The sequence below is a fragment of the Mytilus edulis genome, chromosome 8 (genome assembly GCF_963676685.1).
Source record: "Mytilus edulis chromosome 8, xbMytEdul2.2, whole genome shotgun sequence".
Lineage (NCBI taxonomy): Eukaryota > Metazoa > Mollusca > Bivalvia > Mytilida > Mytilidae > Mytilus > Mytilus edulis.
In genome coordinates, this window is record NC_092351.1 from 65,896,218 (window position 1) to 65,920,117 (window position 23,900).

Genomic DNA, 23,900 nt, shown 5'->3' on the forward strand with positions numbered 1-23,900 from the left:
ACCTACATCAAATATACACCTGTTGTTAACGAGATAACTTTATACCTACCACTTATCAAATCCTACCAAACAACTCTATTACTGATAAAATCAATCTTAATTACTTATTCTGTACAAAATAAATAAAACGTACTGTCTAAGTTGTAAATGACTAACTTGAAGAAAATAAAATGCTCTTAAATTTTTCGCAATTGTAAATAAAAGTTTAAATGTTTTAGGACTTTACAACTTTGAAAATATTCTTTTCTTGAAATAAGTGTTTTCCACATTTAAAATAGATCTGGAATATTACCATGGCAACAGAAAGTGGAAATCTACTCAGCCAAATTAAGCTAAAGACTTTTGTCACTTATGTAAGTTGAACAATAGATTAAGAGAGTTTTAAAAGTAAGTTCCACAGTGTAACTTGTTTGAAACTTTTAATTTACGTAAAATTGAGAATGGTCGTGTCTGTATGCATATCTATTTTTTATATTTTATGCATTAATTTCTAAAATGCAAATCTAAAATTTATTTTTAATGTCCATTTTTAATTCCATCTTTTTCCATACATATTACCCCTTCTATCACTTTTGATTGAGAATATTTTATTAGCTTATTTTGGTCGTATGAATAATCTATAACAAATAAAAGATCTTCAAAAAAAATTATTGACCAAAATGATTTTTTACATATAAACTTGAAAGACCTTTAGAATCTATCTCCCTTATCTACATGGCTTGACATTTCACTAAAGACTAATTGTAAACTTATCATCAATGAATTGAAGTTAAAAAAGATAAATTACATTGCACTGCAAAAAAAATATCTTATTGATACTAATTTGGTTAGAATATATACCAGGTATATATTACGACAATGTGGAACTCCTGTATCAAAAACTCATCTAAAATCATAAAATCAAATGTAAGTATAAAATCATTTAATGTAAATTGCATAAACTTTTTTAATATGTTTATTTATCTTTTTACATTAATTAATTAGCCTAGGTAAATGACATGTCTTTCTGTGGATGTTACCTGATGAAATATTATAAGCCAGCACTTAAAAAATGTTTAAGCCTGCAGGTTTAGTACAGCTGGGTTTAAATATTCATTTACATAACCAGGTTCGCTTTTTAACATGCATTATATTTGCCACTGGACATTCAACAGGCAACCCTCATCAACATCATTAATTGAAAAATTATAAACAGAAACAGAAAATTAAAATGCTGGGGTCCTAAATAAGTTGATGAATTTTACAGTGTTTTTTTAATGAAGTTTCATAATCCTTATAGCATAAATGAAAGCAGATGGTGGGTGTATTTCAACAAGAGATGTATCTTAATAACTATAAACACATCCTCTTTGGCTTAAACAGTACCTAGAATTACGTTTTCCTCTCTACTCTAAAATGAAAGTTAATAACGTTACAATCAAAATAGCAGAGAAGTTATTATAGTCATTTTCAACAGAAATTTATAAATAAGAATGTGACAATAGTACACAGATACCCCACTCACCCAACTCGCACTATTGTTTTCTATGTTCAGAAGGAGGTGAAATTTGGGGTCACGACTTACAACTGTAATTTGGCATTAAAAATTAGAAAGATCATATTATAGGGAACATGTGTACTATTAAAGTTTTAAGTTGATTGGAATTCAACTTGGTCAAAAGCTTTCAGGTAACCTTGATCAAACACTTTAACAGTGAAGCAGGACGGATGACAAAATGAACAAATGAATGGATGCACAGATCGAAAAAAAATTAAAAAGGATTTATATGCTTCAAAGAAAGACAACTCTTGCAAAATAGCAAAGGGAAGTAATTCTTTAAATTTGGTATTTTATTTGAATAAGATATATCTACTTTGCAAACAAGTTTAACTGATGAGTTTTTCTACCTATTTATAGCAATAATGATTTATGTCAGTTTGAAATAAAGATTTTAAGAAGATATATTTGCTTTCCACAAAATGCAAAAAATCAATGAAATGCATGCATGAAGCTATTTTGAAACAGATTTAGTTAATAACAAATTTACTGACATAAAACTATTTAATGACTGTTTACATAAGGTATAAGTACAAAGCTACAGATAATCATCTTTAGGTTTTTGAATTTAAATAAGTTTTTATAGAACATGATGGATCATGACATTAATCTCTCGATCCACTTATCATCAAATTCAAATAAGTACAAATCTAAATTATATATGAACAGACTGGAATAAACTTGGAAATAATTAGTATCATTGTTAAATTTTCTAAATAAAAAAAAATAAATATAAATTGTGTTAAGGTTACCATTTTACTATACAAATACAGAAAAAGTTTTACATATTGGAAAAAAGAACCCTTTATAGGCCTCATTGAACTCAATGGGCAGTATTTATTTACTAACATCTCAAAGTTTACATACTAAATCATAGACATACATCACTATTTAATCATCACACAATCTAAATGACAAGATACATGTTATTCTGCATAGAAAATCCATCAGGTTTTAATTGGATATTGAAGTATGTTGTGATGTTATAAAAGTTTAAAGTTTGTAAGGATATACAGTTTGAAGTTGGGTATATATCTGTATTATAAAACTCTACACTGAGATCTGATTTGAAGGACTACATAATTCGAGACAGATGAAGATGCTACCATATATAATCCTCCATTCTATCATCCATTGTACACTTCCAGTAAGTTGTTTTATCTTATTTCTTTAATGCATTATATTACTTATAATTTTGTTTCTACTGAATTTTGACAGAACAACTGTGGATAAACAGGTTTAAAATGTGCTATGCCATATACATATGGATTCATTCTAATTTATCCTGGAAAATAGGAAAATAATTTTTTTATGGATACTGTTTTATCAATCATTTGCATGTGTACTAGGTGTACCAAATCTGTAGGATTGAGGGAAAATAGTATTACAGTAAGTATATGAGTTCTAGTCAATTTGAACTTTAGTTTTTTTAGTCTACAAAAGAGCCACCAAAATGGTCAAATTCATCCTGTGACCTTTCAACTTGATTTCTCATACAGGACCTACAAATGTACATATTATTCAATATAAACTTCAGGTGACCTACAGTTCAATACAGGTTAAGTGCTCTTATTTGAGATAATCATTTAAAAGGACTGCAAATAACCTAATTGGGGTATACAAATCTTTAACAACTTCAAACTGAACTTAAATGTTGACAGCTTAAAGAGAAGGGAAAGTACCATCAATATATGACAGACAAGATAAAACTGAGTTATTCAACTTCTACTTTGAGTGCCTTACATTACATTTCATCATGTAGAGGAGACCCCCCCCCCCCTTTCTTATATTTCCCCCTGCTTTTCTACCTTTTTTATAAGATTTGGGTGGATTAGATGACTGCAAATATAGCAGTCTTTCATATTAAAGTGACCTGACACCATATTAACATTTAATTGAAAATAGCCCTTGCCATCATAGTTGATGGATTGCTGACATCTCATCAAAACATGTATGTTTATATACATGATATGGTACACATACATGTATATAGTTCTCCAAATTTGAAACCTTTTTTTGATTGGAAATAGCAATGGTATTTTGCTGGAGTATATTCTGTATATTTCTGAAATACCCTTTTAAATGTAGTGTGGATTCACTTTTATTTTTGGATATCAACATGATCAAGTTTCTTGGGTTTCTTGATAAACTACGAATTTAAATTTTCAACGAATTACAAATTTTCTTTTGGCTTCCTATGCAGAGATAGGGAAAACCAAAAAACAGATATCCAGGAAAATACAAGTTTTCCTCAATCAACGAAAATTGATACCCACAAAAATAAATAAATCCACAGAATGTGACACCAATTGGCCGTTTCAGAATCTAAAAGACTATGGTTAATTTCATTTTTCGTACCCCAAAATGAAAATAACGTTACGCCATTGGTTGAATTTCGATTGTTTAGGACGTTTTAAACCAATCACCACGCTTTGGTGTACACTTTTGAAAATATTACCCAGAATGCATTAGATTCTGAAACGGTGAATTGACATTAATAGGAGGCTTAAAACCTAGTATTAGTACCTGTTCGGATAGTTAAAAGAAACATTGTGAGATTTAAAATATCTTTCTTAATCATGTGAACGGTAAAAAAAACATATTTTCTCTTCTTTTTTTGTGCCGTAATTATAAAAATTTCTATTATTAATTGTCTTTAATAAATGATTTTCAAATGATTTCCCTAAATGTACTTCACCTTTTTTGTGAATTCAGATTTTAATCAATGGATTTCTCTTCATCTCTCCAGACCAGAATCATCAGGTAGGCTAGACTTAGTTCTCCTTCTATCCTACTGGCAACACCTTGATGTGACTTTTTTCCTTTGCCCCTCCTTTTCTCCACCTCCACTTAAAAGAGTTAGTTTCCTTTGATACTCCTCAACTACTGGCAGCAAAAGTTAAAAGGTTATATAATGGTTCTAAATTGTAACAGTTGTTCGCAGTTAATCAAAATCTCCCCCTATCTTGTGTAGTTGTCTTCTATCTTGTTCTTACACCAATTTTCCTTCTGTTTTGCACAGTAGCTCTGTAAATAAACTGAAAAAAAATATTTTTCAGAAATATTTCATACAAGGTATATATTTATATTAACAAATACATTCTTATTCTCTATATATTATTTAAGGAATGGCTGTAATATTTTTTCTGTCTATTCGAAAAAACATCAAAATGTGGTGCACTGTCTGAATAACTCGGGTAGTGGGTTGTTTTTAAGTGTGCACCACATATTTTATGTTATTTCAAATAGACAGTAAAAATACTACGCTGGTTATTTTAAAGTGTCATTTCTAATAATTTAATTCTAAATTCCATTTTAAACCGGAAGTAAACCATGAAAATACATTGATGATGTCATGGTTACATGACAAAATTATGTCTATGAGCTGATAAACAAAACAACGTCAGCCAATAAGAAGAAGTGTTACATCCAAAATAAAATTATTGACAAATATATAGCAAACAAGAAATTGTTTTCATAGAACTTTGTTCAGTTGAACGTAAAATTAAGGTCAAAACTCTAATTTGATATAAAAATTAAGAATATACAAAATGTATCAAAGGGAGAATGTGTACTAAGTTTCAAGTTGATTGGACTTAAACTTCATCAAAGACTACCTAGACCAAAAATTTTAACCTGAAGAGGGACAGACGGACAGACAAACGAACAGACAGAGGATTTTGATTAAACTTACAATTGAAATCAAAAGATATTATTAGATTTTCCACAAGAGCCTCTAATCCAACTATAGATAAGAAAAATCTCTTTCATAGATTTCAAATTTACTCTATGTTAAAGTCTGATATTATGAAAACCAAAATCATTGATTTCACTGGAATCATGCCAATTTCTAACACCTGTACAATGTACAAAAGCCTTAAAATTACTCAACAAGACAACATGTTTCTTTTACAAATTGAAGCCAATTTTTCAAAGATAAAACATTTGCCTAGACTATAAACATTACATAAATAACTTTGTGTTTTAAAACAATGAAAATCAGGAAAAATATTAATTGTTTTACTTTCTTTTTTAAGAATTTTTTTCCTATCTAGGGGAGGGGAAGGTTGAGGTCTCCCAATCATGTCTAGCCTGACAATAATATCATGTGCCTGTCAAATGTCAAAGCTGTTGTGTAACATTTAATTTAGACTTCAAGATACTTTGACAAAAATATAAAAAATCACAAGACTTAAACCACACAAATTTATCTTTATTGTATCTAACACTAATTTTGATCATTCAGAACTTATTATTTCCTAACAGATCATGATTTTTACAGAGTTATCTCCCTGTCGTATTATGTACCACCTTAAGTAAAAAATATTGTAACATGCTTTAAAATGTGTTTAACATGTTTAATATTATTACTCAGACTTTAAAAATGTTCATTTCCTGTACCTTTATTGATTTCTTTTCTTTTCTTTGTTTAAATTAATTGTCATTTAACATGTTCTAGCCCCTGTCTTGAACCCTAGATCCACACAAACATTTAAAGATTAAACCCTGCAACCTATATTCTAAAGGTTAACTGAGATGATCTAAAGAGTTAAAGTTGTTCCTGCTCCTTAAATGGGACCAACTTTTGTCAGAAGTATATATTCAGTGGTTACTATTTATAACTCAGAACTGCCTTTTAAAGAATTTGTTGTGAAAAAAATCTCTGTTGATATTATTCACAATTTGTCTTAATAGTGATTTAAGGAATTTGGTGTTATTCATGTCTGAGAGTCTATTCTGGGATTATTTTCAATTTGTCTTAATTGTGATATACAGCTGAAAAATTTGGCGTTCTTAGTCTGCAACAGTTGCTGAAAACTGCAATTCTACCTTTTGATGTTTGTTAAATTTTGTTTTATTATCTCAATGCTGGGTTGCTGTTTCTTTAGCATTTATACCATATCTTATTTTATGGATATGAACTGCATAGTAAAGATAAACAAATGCCAGTGTGGCTAATTGTCTAGATTAACATGGAGGTTGAAGTCTTATTAAACTTCCTAAAATACAATGTTATACAGTTTGTTTACATCAGTTAGTTAAATATAAGTTGAGGGAGGATTTATTTTTAGATTTTCAGTCGATCTAATTTACATTAACAGATAATCTAGGATCTCTATTTGCTGGTGTTCAGGCATTCAAGAAGTTTATTTAATTTTTCTTATCTTAACATTTGTACTTTGATTTAGATTGTTAATATCTTACTTCCTGACAATCAATAACATTAAAACATTTAAAACAAATGCTCCAGCTCCTACTCTGAAATTAATACATGTATTATTATATACCCTAAAATATGTATTAATTTACTCACCTATAAATATTCTAAAATAAAAAGGTCACATCTATATGACATGAAAAATGTTTTGAGTTAGTTATTTATTATGAAACTGGCTTATAATTGTCCTTAAAAAAATTGATCAGATCGATCCCATATTTATATGTTATAAATCTTATGATGATAGGGGGACAGAAAGCACAACAGTATATTTATTTTTAGCATTATATAATTTCATTGATCTTCAATTCCTACCAATACGAGTTGTTTCCCATTGCAAGATAAAGATTTTTATTCTGTATTCAGCTTTTCTTTGAATACCAATAATAAGTCTGACAATTATCTCCATTCTTCTAAACTCACAATAATGCACACAATAATTTCTGAATTTACAATTTACAAAACACCAAGGATCAGGCAAGAGTATAATTCCTTTAAAAATAATGTGAAAAACATATGCTCTAAAGTGTAAAGTAAGATGTGAAAGGTTGTATCATTGCAATAAATGAGGAACTATTATGAAAAGAAAACTTATATTTGATTCAATGTGGTATGAAAATTATACAAGCAAAATCAATTTAAGTCCAGGTGTTTGATACCACCTTAACAGTGTGAGATATTAGTAATCGAATATTATGTGATGCCAAAAATGATAAAGGCAGAGCAATTGAGAGAATAAAACTTGCCAGGATTTAGGATTCTCTACAAATAAAATTTACCAAAAATTGAAATCATGTGAGGGCTTTTTAGAAAGAAGTTGAAATGAATGTTGGGTGCACTTAAAGACATCTTACATTTGTATACCAACAATATTAAATACATTTTTGGATAGTGAAGTTACAACTTTTAAAGATTCAGTTGTTTTACTTAACTCATATTATTGGTGGTCTTGCAAAACATTATCCCTCCTAACATGCCTAACATACATTTTATTCTGGAATCATGTCAGGTTAGGGGAAGGGTTGGGATCTGTATGTATATGCCTATCCCAGGTCAGTTATTTTTCTCGTTCAAATTGTTTCACATTTGTTATTTCGGGGTCTTTTAAAGCTGACTAAACAGAATGGGCTTCACTCATTGTTGGGGGTGGACCTTTATCAGGATACCGGGAATGGGTGATTGTAAGCTCTGGATTTTAGGATTGATGCTTTCAGGATCTAGGAATTCTTTTTTCTAATTTCGAGATATCAGGATTTAATGTTTTTAAGCCCCAGATTTCGGGATCATGACCCGTCCAATCTCCCCTCATTGTTGAAGGCTGTACAGTGACCAGATGAGTAGAGTTGTCTCATTCGCAATTATACCACATGTTTTTTATATACCTGAAGTAAAGAAAGAATAGATCATTATCCTTTGAATAATTTGCCAGACTGGAACCCTGTTACACTTACCCACCTCAGATAAACAGTTATGACTATGAGTCACATCCAGTTTAATTAAAACACTGGAAGAAAATTCCTCAAAATCTAACAAGTTGCCAAAGTTTCTTTGTTTACATTTAACTAAACATATCAATTCTAATTAGAACTAACAATTATATTTTTTCTGCTATGCTATTTAAAATTAGGTTAATTAGCAATGATATAATAAAGGCATGCAGTCCAATATTAATTACCACAAACATCATTCATTTTATTAATTTATTATCTTTACTGCATAGATCTTTTATAGATTTATTTTTTTTAAATACAATGAAAAAACTTGCTGAATAAAAAAAATGTTTTTTTCTAAAAATAATGAAAATTTACCAGACTGAACCTGTTATAACTTCGGATGTTCAAACATAATTGCCTTCATTTCTTCAACAATCTGAAGTGTTCAAACTTGGATCAAACTGGAAGTACTTGAATTTATTAAAACAAAGAATTTTTTTATATAAAATATGAAAATATATGGTATAATTTAGTTATTTAAACTGATGATTTCAAAGTTCAATAGAAAAAACTTACCTTGAAAAGATAGTTGATAAACAAAGAAATTCCACAGCTGATTTCTGAGCACGCAGTAAGTCACATGGTGATGTTGTTGTTTTGAAATTGGATCTCTCATCTCAGCCAATCATATCAGTAGATGCTACACTAAGGGACTTTCTCAAACATTGCTTTAACATTCTCATCTGCACTGTTTTCATTGTATTTGCACCTGGAAAACATGCAATGCCATGTAAATATAAATAATGGATTTTTATAGGATGTATCAGACAGTTAAATCACCCATTCAAACATCATGAACATGTTCCAAGGGTGAATCAAAACACAAAATCATATCAACTCAACATTATTTCTATTTGTATAAACATAAACAATTGAGGTGCACTACAACTATTCCTAAAAATAATCAGGGTACAATATTACATTATCACACTTGTATCAAAATTTTCCTAAAAGACCAGACACTTTAATTTCCAAGCCAAATGGCTTTAAAAAGATATTTTGGTACATGCATCATGATTAATTTCAATTAAGTTCAATAGATTTTTTTTAATTTAATATTAAAATTTATATTATTTATCATGTTTATAATAGTTTTATATTTATGAAACTATAACAGGTTGGGAACAAACCCTCTATATGGTGATTATACCTGTATAGAGGGATAATCCTTCTATAGAGGGGTAAAATTATCCCTCTATCATGTCTATAGAGGGGTATTTTTGTTTAGACTGGATTTAAATCAAAATAGGGCAGAATGGCATTCTCTACTTATTATGGCAGTAACCAGGAACAGTTGATGCACCAATTGACGTACTTAATTTAATATGCACATGCCCAGTTTGATGCTTATCTGACTAAATATAAAATCTATTGTTCACCATGATTGAAAGCTGTGATGATCAGGTAAATTCTACTCACTTATGCCTCACTGAACAGAATTTCTATTGTTAGATTTAACATGAAATTTAAAGGTCAACTATACCTTTTGTTGTTGATCAGGTGTTTAGATAGGTTTACAATAGATTGCAAGTTTTGTCACTGTAGCAGAAAACTGGTTATCCCAATGTTTAGTAAAGTGCATATGTTGATGCATATAATGCTAGAGATTATAGCCAATATAACTAGAAAATGCCATTCTGCCCTAATTTGCTTTAAATCCAGTGCAAACAAAAATACCCCTCTATAGAGGGATAATTTTGTCCCTCTAAAGAAGGATTATCCCTCTATAGAGGTATAATCACCATACAGGGGGTTTGTTCCCAACCTGTATAACCCCATCTATTCGTAAATTAAATAAGATACAAATTATGATGTTGTCTACCCTGTCACAAATATTAGGCAGTTTATATCTATGTTAGTGATTCCTATGATCCTCTTTATCGTGTTAATGCAATAGCTTTTCTAGACCTCTCAACTAAATCACTCATATAACAAGTGTTTCTTGTAGTTAAAGCTAGTACACATTTATAACTACATGTATCATACCCTCTGTTAACATAGTTAATACATTTTGTAGCTGTACAAGACCCTCTCCAAAAAAATAACTTTTAATGCTTTAATCTCTATACTGTATGACTTCAACTAACATTGAAGATACCAGAGGGACATTCAAACTCATAGATGGAAAATAAACTGACAACACCATGGCTAAAAAAGAAAAAGACAAACAGACAAATTATAGTAAACAAAACGAAAGAATAAGCAACACAAACCCCACCAAAACTGGGGGTAATTGCAGGTGTTTTTGTTATCATTTATTTCAGTATTCACTTGTTTAAGTGATTTTGATGTTTCCTTCAAAGACAGATTTTAAAAATTTTCCAAGTTCTGTTATATGTTGACGTTAGGATATAGCCTGCAGTCGCTCAGTAAGTAAGTGAGTTGCGACTTAAACAGGGGGTCTCATTGGGGGGTTCCGATCCCGGATCCCACTTACTGTTGTATCAGATTCCCGTATCCCGCTTATACTATGTACGTAAGCAATTCTAATTTTTTTTTTATCATTTCCCAGGTCCCCCTAGACCTCATTTCCCGTTTTCAGGACACAATAATTTGACTTTCACGTTTCACGCTTACAAAAAACCGGCAATCCCGCGTCACGCTTAGACCCCAATGAGACCCACTTCAAACACTTTTAAAAGTTTCCTTGTGAATTTTCTTATTATGAAATATTCATTTATCATGTGCATGGGTATAGGTCAACAATTCAAAGTTGATTTAGTTTTAGAATGATATATAGATATACTGTTCCCAGGGCAGGTATAAAATAAAATATAAATAGGGCACTCCCACCCTTTGGCAGTTTATTAATACAAATACAAATACAAATATTTTATTGGCACAAACTCAATTACAATAATTGGCAACGGCCCATACAACTAGTATACTAATAGTAATGATGCAGCAATTAAACAATAAATACTACATAGCATATCATTGGGCACATTTCGAACAATGAAATGTGCAGTTATAAATATCAATATATATAGGTTAATTTGTAAGAATAGACTACTGACATAAGTATATTGTATGTTATAGCTTCAAATTGTTCATATTACTCATTTATAAGGAAATTTTTCCTTGATTCAAATGAATGATTAATAAAAGATGATATTAATCTAAGTGTTTTTCTACACTTGTTATTAAGTAGTAGTTTAATATATTCATCCTCAGTTTTAGATTGTTTGTCATAATTTTTAAAATAGGACAATTTTGATATAAGAACATTTCTTTGTGATTCATATTTTGTGCAGTGCAAGATAAAATGTTTTTCGTCTTCTATATTTTTATTATGACATAATTTGCACAACCTTTCTTCTCTGTTAACTTGCATGTATCTACCTCTTTCAATTTCAAGATTGTGTGCACTTAGCCTTAGTTTTGCCAAAGGGGCCCTATCTTTCAACATATTCAATTGGTCAACATAGTGTGCACGTTTATTTGAAAAACAAAAATGTCGAAAAAATGATAGTTTTGATGATTCAGTAATATATGAATTCTGTTCTTGTAAAATTTGGTCATGAATTCGTTGTTTTATTTGAGCAAGCATAGGTGTAATAGTTACATCAAAAGATGTTAAATATGAGAAACCCAGATTATGGATACATTTCTTCATATTACTTGTCCATAGGTTGTTTTCTCTTGTTTGAATAAATATGTCATGAGCTAAGATTTTGTTAGATGAGATTAAATGATCTAAAAATTTCATGGAAGACAACAAAATTTTAGCTTTTAAGGGGAGTCTACCAAGCTCACTGCGACATGCATGGTTGGAAGTTTTACAGTGAACCCCCAGAATTTCTTTTATAAATTTTATATGAAACTTTTCATATGGTTCATTCTCATTATTTTTTTGAATTGATTCAATACCCCAAACTTCACTTCCATATAATAAAATTGGAAGTACCATTGTATCAAAAAGTTTTTCTAAAAGTCTACATGAATTGTTGAGACTAAGAGATTTCTTTATTTTAAATAGAGCTTTTCTAGCCTTTTCCATCAATAAATTGGAGGCCAGGTTAAATTTGCCATTGTATTTTAAAGTTATCCCAAGGTAACAATATTTATCAACTGTCTCAATATAATATTTGTTGATAGTAAAAAAGTTTTGAAATGATTTGCCGTTAGAATTGAATATTAGGACTTTTGATTTTGTAGAATTTACTTCCAGCTTCCAATCTGTACAGAACTGAGCTAGAGTGTCTAGACTACATTGTAGTCCTTCTGGACTACTTGACAATAGTACCAAGTCATCGGCATATAACAAACAATGAATCTTATCATCACCAATTAGCACAGGGTCTGTGCTATTGTTTTTTAAATTTTCAACAATATTATTAATAAAAATATTAAATAGTAAAGGGCTTAGAACATCGCCTTGTTTAACACCTCTTTCAGATATGAAAGATGTACTTAAACCATCATTAAATTTTATTCTATTCTTTGTTTTGGAATACATTGAAAAAACTATGTTAAAAATTTTCTTTGGAATTCCATGTGTTAATAGTATATGGAATAATCCAATTCTCCATACCGTATCAAAGGCTTTTTTTAAATCAATAAATGCAGCATAAACTTTCTTATGTTTAGTCTTGTATTGTTCAATAATTGATTTCAATGAAAAAATATGATCAGCTGTTCGATTATGTTCCATAAAACCAATTTGGTTTTTGCTTATCAAATTGTTGCATTGTGTAAATTTTAATAATCTGGCATGTATAATCTTGTTAAACACTTTTCCAAGGTTCGAACTGATAGAAATCCCTCGGTAATTTCCAGGGTCGGCCTTACTACCCTTTTTGTGAAGTGGGACAAGAAGACTCTCATTCCATATTTTTGGGAAGATACCTTCATTAAAGACAATATTGAAAAGTTTAACAAGAGATTCCATGGTATTTTACCTGAGCCCAGAAAATCCAAATACGTCAAGCAGTTGAAGTTGTGTGTTTGCTTTATATCAAGTGTTAACTATTTTATACATATTCAGGTTGTATCATGTATAGTTGTAAATATCTAATCTTTTACTGTTACAACATGTAGAAATCAAAATCGTGGAAATGTTATGATATGATGGCGGGAAACATGCATTCGAGTTATCTCTAGACTTTTCTAACGACGGTATGACTTCGAATGTTGACAGACTGGATGTGTTAAAAAATCACATTATTCCTTCGCCCAGCAAAAGTAAGCACTGCCAACAGGTAAACAAATGAGTAGAATATCATTATTTGAAAACAGATTGTAACTGATGCTCTCAAGTAGTTTACATTTTGATTAAGTTGCTACAAAACACGAAAAACACTTGCCGAACTGGTCAAATTATCTCCCTTTATGACAAAGTTACATTGTATTTGTAGAAACGGAATGTAATTAAAGTATGTATTATTCTGCTTTATATATTAAACTTTAGGAAAAAATCAGAAAAATGGGTTAATAATCGACCTATCTTATATTTCTGCTGGGTTTACTATAAACGTATTAACACTTTTGGTATTTAGCTGAATCTTGCCTCCGAATGACCTTAGATCTACTCCGAATCACCTTTTGACGTCATGCAACAATCACTTTTAAATTGTGACGTCATATATTTTAAATTATGATGTCAAAGATTACGGGAACCTGTGTGATTTTACGTAATGGCGGACAAATTTGCATACAAGTGTAAATACGTCTATTAATGGCTATCTAGTTAGTAGTACGTAGGAAGGCGTCCCAGAAAAAAATTAAAATATCCTTGCCAGACGTCATAATTATTTGGACTAGTCGTAGGAAGGCGTCCCAGAAAAAAAATTAAAATAGCCTTGCCAGACGTCATTATTATTTGGACTAATGGCTATCTAATAAATCAAAAACATAAAAAAATTGTCAAACACACACACATTTTATTTGTTAATTAAGGTACCCATAATATAGGGTAGGAATGCCTTTCACCATCAGGTGTCAAACCAATCCAGGTCCATTCGCCCAAAAACATGTGAGAGCCTGTCCTCGTTTGCCCCCTTTCACTTTCGCATCCTAGGTCTGTTGGCACCCTTCAAGTTCACACCTTTTTATTGGTGTTGTGTTGCATAATAAATAGTTTTGGTAAGCGTTTGGTTGTAAATATTTTTTTTCATTGTTTCAAAAAGTAAAATCACAAAAAATACTGAACTCAAATGAAAAGTCCCTAATCAAATGGCAAAATCTAAAGCTCAAACACATCAAACAAATGGATATTAAACAACTGTCATATTCCTGATTTGGTACAGGTATTTTCTCATGTAGAAACTACAGTGGAATAAACCTTGGTTTATAGCTAGCTAAACCTCTCCCTTGTATGACAGTCACATCAAATTCAATTATATTGACAATGATGTGTGAACAAAAACATGCAGACATAATAGGTTGTATCATATGATCATATTGTATTATTATGAGATACTGATCCTAAAAACCAAAATATATACAAAAATATGCTATTTAAACTTGTTAAGGCTTAAATTAAAATATTGATTGTTTGCCCTTTACCGACCGACCCTATAAATTCGCTGCGCCTGAAAATCTTTTATTTGTATTTACCAGCAAGATTTTATTTTAATTTATTTTTTCGTTCCTACCAAAAATCTTATATTTGTATTTCCCGCTCAAAACAATTTTATCCGGAATTCTCGGGTTTTATCTTTAACGTATAAGGTCCAGTCCGTTTGGTATCACCTGAGCGTTTGACATTAACACTTGCATTTGAAGTTTCAAAGCATTTGTTTGAAATCGATGTTCAGCATGTGAACGCTTACTGAAATCACGTACGCTACTCTGTACCTTTATAAGAGCAGGGTTCATTTACAAATAAGTTGGTTTGATACAAAATTATCAACGTGTGTACAAACTAATTTGTAAACGGACGTTTTATTCTATGTAGGGATGGCCTTTTGTGATCCGCAGATCAGGATGATTATGTTAACGATGCCGCTATATTATTTATATCTGACATGAATCAAGTGACAAAACCCTGTAAGGTGGAGAATATCTGGCAGTAAAATCGCCAAGTTGTCCATACAGATCATTTATAAAGGCGATGTAAAATACGTGACAATTTTCAGAGTTTTAAGTCTTGTAGCATTTTAATTGGAAACAAAGACACACACGATGTTTTTAACACTCTAGGGACTTTTTCTACTAGTAATGTATGTCTGCCCGGACATAGATCTAATCAGTACAAAGTTATCTTTTACAGAAAATCTTAAGTGAACATACAAGGTACGTAGTACAGAATATAAGTGCAAGTTCAAACTCTTCAAAGTTCCAGGCATATAAACGTTGAAGATATGCGGCACAGCACTATATTTTGATATTTTGAAAACAAAATAGTACTGTGCATATGAATTAGCTTCACATTCTACGTGATATTTTTTTTAAAACTAATAGTCCCTGAAAACTTATTTGCAAAAACAAAACGGACACAAATGACATTATGCAGAGTTTGTATCTATAAAATAAAATATTATACCTACCTGCCTACCCATGACAAATAATATACCGAGCCAAGTTATTTTTTTGGGAAAAAAAATAAAATATTTTACCTACCTACCTACCCTGTTTCAAAACATAGGGTCAGAAAAGGGCAAACGAACAATATTTTAATTTAGGCCTAATAATCTCTCAAAATGAGACATTAGTCACTTAAAAAATATTTTTTAATTCAAAAAGATATATATTTACTATGAAATAATTTAAATGATCACAATATGGCAAAATTCAGATGCATGATAAATAAGAGCATTAAAAATGATTATAGGAAAGTATTTCTGTAAAAATATGCAAATAAAACACACAACAATAAAACCCAATTTATCTGTGTAAAGATTCCAATTATCAGTAATCATACATGCTTAACATTTAAAAATTAATCATCAATCATGTCTTAAAGAAAGTGTACATTTTATCGTCGTGCACCAAAAATTACTGTTCACATCATTTGGCAAGAACTTTTATCCATATATGGTTTAAGGACATACAATACAATTACAGGAGAGTTAATGATTCTGTAAACAAAAACATTAAGAAATAATTTCTTCGTGTCATGCTCTAACATGTCCAGCTCATATTAACTTGGGCAGGCATTATTAAAATATAAGTCAATATTTAACACTAAGCATAACTCTATCTCAATATTATTTCCCTGTACAACTTAATAAAGATTTTAGGTACATGTGTAAGTATTATTCCTTAATGTCATGAGTGATTAAAAGCTACCATTCATATAGGCCTTTGTGAAATGTTGTTTAAAATTGGCGGCAGCACTCTGTCTATAGTTGACCTTTTGGAAAGCAAACTTCTGTTCCTTATAAGCAATATACATTTTCTGGTGGCAATCTACATTTCCTACTGCTTAAAGTTCATGATAGACACACTTTGCAGAGCCTTAAATTTCCTACTATATATACTTTATGTTCTGAATATGCATGTAAAATTTACCACCTGACATTAAACGAACAACAATTATTCAAACACTGCACATTTTGTTTTCTTTTACAGGTTACGATGTCAGGTGGGGTTCAACCCCCTTTAACCACCCACATTCTAGACACAGCTAGGGGGAAGCCAGCTGGAACTGTACCAATGGTTTTGTCTATTCAGGAACAAAATGGAGACTGGAAACAATTAGAAACAGGGTAAACACCATTGTTCAGAACTTCTAATGTTTATATAGTACATGTAATTAAACTAATAAAAGGAGAAATAATATATGTTTAAATGAGTATAAATTTGGGTACTGTCACTTGAATCATGTCCCTTTATAATGTTATATGCATCATCTGGATCTTCGGCTCATGGGCTCATTCCCATTTTTTTTTTCTAAGCTTTTCCAAATTATGCTCTAACCTGAAAAAAATTGTTAAAGGTATGATTTCACATCTCAAAACTTGATTATTTTTTAAAACTTGGGAATTTTGTGGGATTGTTAATTTTTTTTACTTATGTATACAAGTAAGTTTTTTGAGAAAAATTAAGGGGAGATTATTCAAACATTATAATTAACTTATAATTTTTAGTATATTTTGTTTACTTCTTCAAGTAGTACTCCTGACTGCATATGCATCCCTCATGTTCATTTGAAGTTACTGCAGGATTTTCTAATTTGATTTTAAATTCTAATAAGAATATGTCCTCCATTTACAGGACAACGAGCATAGATGGTAGAGGAGGATTTCTTACACAGTCTACATTCCGCCCAGCTGTATATAAACTTTACTTTGACACAGGAGCCTACTTCAAAAAGAACAATTTAAAGGGATTCTATCCATATGTAGAGGTGAGGTTTTTGAAAGTGAAGAAAAGTTATTTTTTGTGCACCATTCATGACAGAGGAGATTATTGTAAATATGGCTTTCTATTTGTCCACACTGTATTTGGAGTGTCCAAAACAGAACATGTACTGAACTTTAAAATGGAAATGGGTAAAGTGTCAAAAAGACAACCCTACCAGAAAACAGAAAACAGCCCAACTAACTAGCATTTCAGCATTAACCAATTTGTTTGGGACATTCTGTCTGTCTGTCCTTAAGTCTGTCAATTGGTCTTGTCTATCTGTCATATTCTTGTCATCACAACTCATTTGAAACCACAGCAAAACTTCATGAAACTTTGTACAAAATCAGGACATACTATCTAGATGTCCACATCAATAGGAAGTTATGAATAATTTTTTTTCTGTGAGTTATGCTCCTTTGGACTTAGAAATTTAGCCCAAATATACTACTGCAGCAGGATATATGTATAAGTGCATATCCACATGAAATGTTCATCAGTTGAATTTAGTTTTATGTCATTGATTTAAGGATTTGGTGATATTTTATTTACCCAGTAATAATATGGGTGTGTGGGATATGTGAAAGTGCTGAAAAAGGTTCTTTTCTTCATTTTGTATTGTTTGAGTTTGAGTTTTCTATTTCTGAAACTGAGAAAAATTTCAATTCAATTATCTTTTCACTTTTCCCCCTTGTACATAATATTCTTATGGTTAAAACAAAATCTAATGACTATTTTATTTTATCTGTCTGTGAAACAGAAAATGTAAATATTCCATGAATACTGTAAACCAACTAATTTTTGAGGAATAAACAATATCAGTAATGCAAATTTGTCAAACGTGGGTCTCTTATATCATGTATATCATGAATGCATAATGAAATAGAAAAATAGAAAAATGAATTGAAGCAAGTCAGATAGAAATAAACTCATCATAGATATTACCAATGTTAATTCAACTGATCGGACGGAGCTTACGTTTTAATTTGCATAAGGACAGTCTATTTGAAGATGTGTGTGATAATGATGATTGCCGTTATAATTATTACTGATTTCTAATCACCTATCAGTGTCACCAAAGGAATTTACAAAACAATGACTGGACACTTCATTGATGAGTTTATCCTAAAACACCTATCTATAGATGGACTGGTTTATTGTGAGCGAACCGGTTAAACTCCGCCCAGTCAAGTGAAATAAATCGAGTAATACCAGGACTAAATTTTGTATATACGCCAGACACGCGTTTCATCTACAAAAGACTCATCAGTGACGCTTGAATCCAAAAAAGTGTTAAAGGACAAATAAAGTACGAAGTTGAAGAGCATTGAAAACCAAAATTCCTGAAAATGTCTTAAAAAATAAGTTGATTTACAATATACAGTAATATAAAATCTAATTAGTGAAATTTATGTTATACATAACTCTCAATACTAGTCTTATAGTACTATTTTATTGCAGGTTGTTTTCCAGATAGAAGATGAGAAGCAGCATTATCATGTTCCACTGTTACTAAGTCCTTATGGATATTCTACATACAGAGGGAGCTAATGATACACAAATATGTTATATCTAGACAATCAATGAAGCTAGAAGATTAAGAGAATGAACTGGAAACCAGTCATACATGTTGATAAATTCTAAGATGATAAAAATGTGTAATTTTTAAAGATATTTAGGTTTCAATTCCTTGCGGGAAATTTGAATTGATGATGTTGGCTTACTCATCATAAACCCTATATATTCAAGATTTCTGTGTTCATTGCATAATCATGATAATGTGGATTTTTTTTTTACAGAAATGTACTAAGGTCTTCATATTGTTTACAACTCTGTGTGTAAATGTATGGAGAGCTTTTGAAGGCCCAATGATATCAAATGCAAAAGATTATACACCCGCATATGTAAACAAAGCCCAAAAATTATCTAAAGCTATCTAGGCTCAATTTTGCTTGAGCAGGTTTTGAATGTTATGAGCATTATATATATTTTAGAATTTGTTGTTGTCTAGTTCTTTATATTTTCCTTTGGGAATATCTTTATCTTTGAAAATATAATTTATATGCAAACTTATTAAAAATTATTATTCTATTTGTAAGTTTCATTGTCATTTGTTTAAGCCTTCATATTTCCTTGTCTTTACTTATATTTTGAGATTGTACAAGGTCATGCTTTCCTCAGACTGGTTATCATGGTTATGGTGTTGTGACGCTAAATCCAAAACACTCTGACTCTCAGTTTGTCAAATCAAATATTAGCTGCATTACATGCATTCATATTCATATTTTATTCTGATATCAAAAGTTCATATACATGGTAAACATTTGACATAAAGCATACATGGAGAAATAATTCACATTGTTTATTCTTTTACAGTCATAGAAAATTTCAGAAATCCAAGACATAAACTGTGTTTAAACTGTCATTTGTTAAAAGGCTTTTCTTTACCAATCTGGGTTAAAATAAAAAAAGAGTGTTTTTTTCATCAGCAGCTACCAATCTCATCTGACAATTGAACCTATTCTGGTATCCAAATTAGATTTGAAGGTAGGCAACTGAACTCTGTTCAGAAAGCACAATTATAGATACCAAAAAAAAACGGGAGTGTAGTTTTAGTTTGTGTCTTTGAAATCCTAAGAAAATATAGGAGGGTTGGTGGGTAATCCAAGCCTGAATTGTCTAAAAAGTCCTTGAAAATTGAGAATTGATGTCACCTGTGTTTTGTCAAATGAAAAGGTACGATTTTTTCGTTTATGATGAAAGACCTGAGAGTAAGACATAGGTGTTGCTTTTCAAGTGGATGAGGTGAGCTCGAGGTGTCAACAACTGTTACCAGTAAATGTTTTCTCTTTTAAAATCAGTTTGGTAGAAACTACTTTCGATATATCAATGATCACATATCATTTTGATGACTATTTCGAGGTACTGCCCCCTAGGTCATTGACCAGTGACCAGACCTGCCAACTATACAGACTTATGGGGAATTAAACGCATACATTCTCAATCAAACAACAAAGTAGTAGATTAAAACCACTTATGCCATTGCTGATAAGAGGAGCATTTGGTCCTCTTGTACTTAAAATCCCCAATTGAGATTTTAAAAGGTATGAGTGACCTTGAAATTACTAGCAATTTTCAATATTGAGATTTCTGCTGTAGTTAGTTTGATAGGAACTACTTAAGATAGCCAATGATATTATCTATCAAGTTGGATTACTATCAGTACATCTCAGTGAATTCATCATTTTGAAGCACTGCCCTTTAAGTCATGGTTCAGCAACTTTGAATTAGTTAGCAATGTTGCTGCCTATCAAGCCTTGCGGTCATAAAGCTTTCGAGCACGATTTTTGTACTCTCAGACTCAAGAACCAACCAATCAAAATACTGGATTTTGTGTTTCTAGCACTTATTTTGTACTCGGAGTACTGAGTAAAGTTTTATGACAGAGAGCCCTGATTGTCTCTTTCCGAGTTTTCTTATCACTGACATGATATATCTCTGTGTCAAAAGTTTATTTTGTCATCATTTTATATAGTCCTGATAGTTGTTGCTAGGACAGAAGTTGTATCATAAAAATGTGTAGTTTTAGAATTGCTTAGTTTTGGTGACATATTATAGTATTGAAAATTCAACACACAGCGTTAGCTAACTCCTTAAAAGCGTTATATTTTAGAAGGTGGAAGACCTGGATGCTTCATGTTACGAAGTTTCCTTCAGTCACATGTCCAATGTCCTTGACCTCATTTTCATTGTTAAGTGACTACTTGAAAAAAAAGTTGAGATTTTTTGTAATGTTAAATTCTCTGTTATTATAAGTGATAGGATAACTATATTTGGTAGGTGCGTACCTTGCAAGATCCTCATGCCCGTCTGACAGTTTTCACTTGACCTCGACCTCATTTCATGGATCAGTGAACAAGGTTAAGTTTTGGTGGTAAAGTCCATATCTCAGATACTATAAGCAATAGTTCTATATTCCGTGTTTGGAAGGACTGTAAGGTGTACACGTCCAACTGGCAGGTGCCATCTGACATTGACCTTGACCTCATTTTCATGGTTCAGTGGTTATAGTTAAGTTTTTGTGTTTTGGTCAGTTTTTCTAATACTGTATGTATTAGGTCTACTATATTTGGTGTATGTAATGATTATAAGTTGTACACGTCTAGCTGGCAGGATGTACATGACCTTGACCTCATTTTCATGGTTAAGTGATCAAGTTAAGTTTTTGAGTTTTGATCTTTTTTTTCTAATACTCTATTCAATAGGTCAACTATATTTGGTGTATGAAAATATTTAATGATCTATATGTCAGTCGCTCAGATTTTATTTGATCTTGACCTCATTTTCACGGTTCCTGGCTCAGTGTTCCATTTTTGTGTTTTGGTCTGTTTTGTCTTAAACTATAAGCAAAAGGTCAACTATATTTGATGTATGGAAGAATTGTTAGATGTACATGTCTGCCTGGCATGGTTCATCTGACCTTGGCCTCATTTTCATGGTTCATTGGTCTATGTTTAGTTTTCTTGGTCAATGTTAAGTTTATGTGACAGTTGTGATAAAGCTTTATTTTTAGGACTATCAACATAATATCAATGATTAGTAAAGAAGGCAAGATATTTCAGCGTGTGCACTCTTGTTACTAGATTAGCATGCTGAACTGGATTATTAATGTCATAGTTCACATTGTATAAACATTACAAAGAAAGACAGCCCTACCCAGAAACATTAGTCTGACTACGAGCTGACTATGTTTGTTCCTTCTCCTTAATGCCACGTGCTTAAGGGAGTAGCAGCAAATACCAATTCTAAAGTCTGGTTTGACCTCGCCATATGTTAACATCAACTCTTCTGCAGTGAGATTACACTGCTGATTGCATGTATTTGGCCTTTTGGGATATATATAAAAGAACGGCCCATTTTCATTCAGAATGGGAATGTATATAATTTGATGTTTGGTCATGATACCCTGTGCTGGAGATTTAATGAAGAAGCTAAATAAATAAATGCAGAACAAAATTTCATCTGTAAGCTAAATATTTTTTCAAATCTGTTATGCCAGTAATACTACTTGTCAATTGTTTACCTTAAAAATACGTCATGTATTTTTGTTGGGGAATTAAGTTACAATATTTTCTAATGGACAGTAAATGAACACCTTAAAATCAGAAACGTTTCAGCTCATATCAAATGTTTTCTACTGGACAATAAGTGAACACCTTAAAATCAAAACGTTTCGGCTCATATCAAATATTTTCTTCTGAACACTCTGTGAATATCTTAAAATAAAAACGTTTAGGCTCATCAACTATTTTCTATTGACAGTACGTAAATACCTTACTATCAAAACGTTTTAGCACATATCAAATAGTATCTGCTGAACACAAAATACCTTTCTATCAAAACATTTTGGCTTATATCATCAAATATTATCTCTTTGATAGGTATTAGATTCAGATTCAATATTTTATTAAAGTCTCACCACATACAATTACATATAATTACACAATAAAATTTTCATACAGGTACATAAAACATACATGTATTACAAAAAACTTTAAATTCACATTGTATGTGCCAATCTTAAAAGATTTATGAGAGACTGTACAATCAATACTATTAAAAAACAATAAGATATTGTATATATTATATATAATATATATTTGCTTATGAATATCATTAAAATACAGCATAATCAATTATATAAAAAAAAAACATTCCTTCTTATTAAAATGCTATAGCAGGTTCTGGGGACACTTTCAAAAACTTTATCATTATTGAATAAAAAAATTAACTTTTCATTATCTGATAAAATGTTAAAATCCACATTAAAATTTGCAAATTCATAAAACAATATATGTCTAAGACATAGTGGACATTTCAATAAAACATGTAGTTCATCTTCAATACTATTATTACAATAAAAACATGTTCTTTCGTGCATTTCTTATCTTTCATATCTACCGTTTCTATTCTAAGAGGAGCAACTCCACATCTAAATTTAGCAAAAGAACTTCTAAATTTAAGCTGCATTTTATATTTTAAGTAAGGTTCAGTACAATAATCATATCTAAATAACTTATACATGTTATAAGGTCTTAATTTATTACCTTGAGCATACGCAGATACTCTATTACTCCATTCTATTTTATATTTATCAAACATTACTGTTTCTAATTGATACTCTTATTTAATACATTAGTTTCATAGTTTCAATAATTATCAAAATTATAATTTTTAAACATTTCTATGACTCTATGGCTCCAATTCTTAATTCTACCTCTAGCTTTTTTAATTGACCATTTGAAAACCTTAAAACTGAGTCATATTTGAACATCTTTTCCAGTGTCTAAATACACTTGTCCAT

At 30.7% G+C, this 23,900-nt stretch overlaps 2 protein-coding genes across 7 annotated transcripts in view; one reads left to right on the forward strand and one right to left on the reverse strand.

Moving 5' to 3' along the window:
* Positions 1-13,324, reverse strand: part of LOC139486100 (kelch-like protein 3) — a 28,626-nt gene extending 15,302 nt beyond the window's left edge. For both annotated transcript variants that reach the window (XM_071270806.1, XM_071270805.1), the window contains exons 1-3: positions 13,150-13,324; positions 8,765-8,957; positions 4,236-4,575 (exon numbers count right to left, since the gene is read on the reverse strand). The gene's annotated coding sequence lies outside the window, so the exon portion shown is untranslated. The remainder of the gene's footprint in view (positions 1-4,235; positions 4,576-8,764; positions 8,958-13,149) is intronic.
* LOC139486101 (5-hydroxyisourate hydrolase-like) lies at positions 237-19,627 on the forward strand. Of its 5 annotated transcripts, XM_071270807.1 has the most exons (5): positions 2,443-2,684; positions 4,253-4,300; positions 16,763-16,899; positions 17,408-17,540; positions 18,998-19,627. In XM_071270807.1, exons 1-5 carry the CDS (start codon positions 2,631-2,633, stop codon positions 19,085-19,087), a joined length of 462 nt encoding a protein of 153 aa, XP_071126908.1. In that variant the 5' UTR covers positions 2,443-2,630; the 3' UTR covers positions 19,088-19,627. The 5 variants fall into 5 exon arrangements, with proteins under 5 accessions (XP_071126910.1, XP_071126912.1, XP_071126908.1 ...); XM_071270809.1 differs by lacking the exons at positions 2,443-2,684; positions 4,253-4,300 and adding an exon at positions 237-353; XM_071270811.1 differs by lacking the exons at positions 2,443-2,684; positions 4,253-4,300 and adding an exon at positions 853-906.
* The last annotated feature ends 4,273 nt before the right edge of the window (positions 19,628-23,900 follow it).

Bases quoted from the DNA above. Each gene is read 5' to 3' on its own strand.
- LOC139486101 (XM_071270807.1), top strand. From the start codon at position 2,631: ATGAAGATGCTACCATATATAATCCTCCATTCTATCATCCATTGTACA. The intron at 2,685-4,252 runs GTAAGTTGTTTT...TTGTGAATTCAG, and splicing joins TCATCCATTGTACACTTCCA to ATTTTAATCAATGGATTTCT. The intron at 4,301-16,762 runs GTAGGCTAGACT...TTTCTTTTACAG, and splicing joins CTCCAGACCAGAATCATCAG to GTTACGATGTCAGGTGGGGT.